We start from the raw sequence: 975 nt of genomic DNA, 5'->3' as shown, positions 1-975 counted from the left end.
CATACATACATACACACACACACACACACACACACACACACACACACACACACATATATATCCACATACATACACACACACACACATATATATATATATATATATATATATATACTCAAACAACAACTTATTGAGTGTCATAATACTCACGCGACAACAAATCGATGATAATGAAATTGGTCGCCAACGCTTTTAATAGTAACATTCGATGGGTTTGTAGTTGCAGCCCTGGTGTAGAGTTATTCCTTCTATGCTGATGATACTGACTTTTATATTTTACATTTGACCGACTCACTGTGTTTCTCCTGAAGCTTCGGATCCTTCAGCAGCAGCCAGCGACAGTGAGACCATCACCCTGAACACGGGGGCCCTGCAGACCTTCGAGATCCTTCCTGTAAGCACAACGCAGGCGTTTTTCATCGCCAATACAATAACAACGTATGACTATATTTAAATCTGCTGTTTGGCGGAGCTGTGCGGCGCCACCTGCTGCTTCTCCCGATGAACCAACTCTGAATATCAGTGCAGTAGTGGATGGAAACTCACATTTTCTTTGCTGATTTTCTGAAAATTTGGTTAGAATTTGTTCCCCATTTGGATGAAAACCTGACTGTAGTTGCATTTCTTTAAGTTTCTGACGCCTCTTCTTCTTCACTGCTCCGTTTTCTTTGCAGTCCTTCCACCTGCAGCCCACCGGCACCCCTGGGACCTACTACCTCCAGACAACGTCCAATCAGGGCCTGCCACTCAGCCTCTCCACCAGTCAGGGCCTCCCGCTCAGCTTAGCCAATAACAGCACGGTTACCCTGACGACAGGCTCCTCGCCCTCATCACATGAACACATTATCCTCCACAGCCTGTCGGTCAGTCTCACACACACCGTGATAAAGTGTCTGTTTGATTGGTACAACACACTCATTTGTCTGTGTGTGTGTGTGTGTGTGTGCGCGTGTGTGTGTGTGTGTGTGTGTGTGT

At 45.7% G+C, this 975-nt stretch overlaps 2 protein-coding genes across 16 annotated transcripts in view; one reads left to right on the top strand and one right to left on the bottom strand.

Annotated features, from left to right (window-relative positions):
- The window catches only part of nrcama (neuronal cell adhesion molecule a), a 1,100,153-nt gene that overhangs the window by 360,780 nt on the left and 738,398 nt on the right, over positions 1-975 (bottom strand). The gene's annotated exons all lie outside the window — the stretch shown is intronic.
- Positions 1-975, top strand: part of LOC116673447 (cyclin-D-binding Myb-like transcription factor 1) — a 14,904-nt gene that overhangs the window by 11,720 nt on the left and 2,209 nt on the right. The window contains exons 13-14 of the mRNA XM_032505798.1: positions 312-394; positions 675-863. Of these exons, the coding sequence (XP_032361689.1) occupies positions 312-394; positions 675-863 (272 nt within the window). The remainder of the gene's footprint in view (positions 1-311; positions 395-674; positions 864-975) is intronic.

Source organism: Etheostoma spectabile, chromosome 23, assembly GCF_008692095.1.
Source record: "Etheostoma spectabile isolate EspeVRDwgs_2016 chromosome 23, UIUC_Espe_1.0, whole genome shotgun sequence".
Lineage (NCBI taxonomy): Eukaryota > Metazoa > Chordata > Actinopteri > Perciformes > Percidae > Etheostoma > Etheostoma spectabile.
Note: the sequence above shows the minus strand (reverse complement) of the source record. Positions and strands in the feature narration are given on the sequence as shown.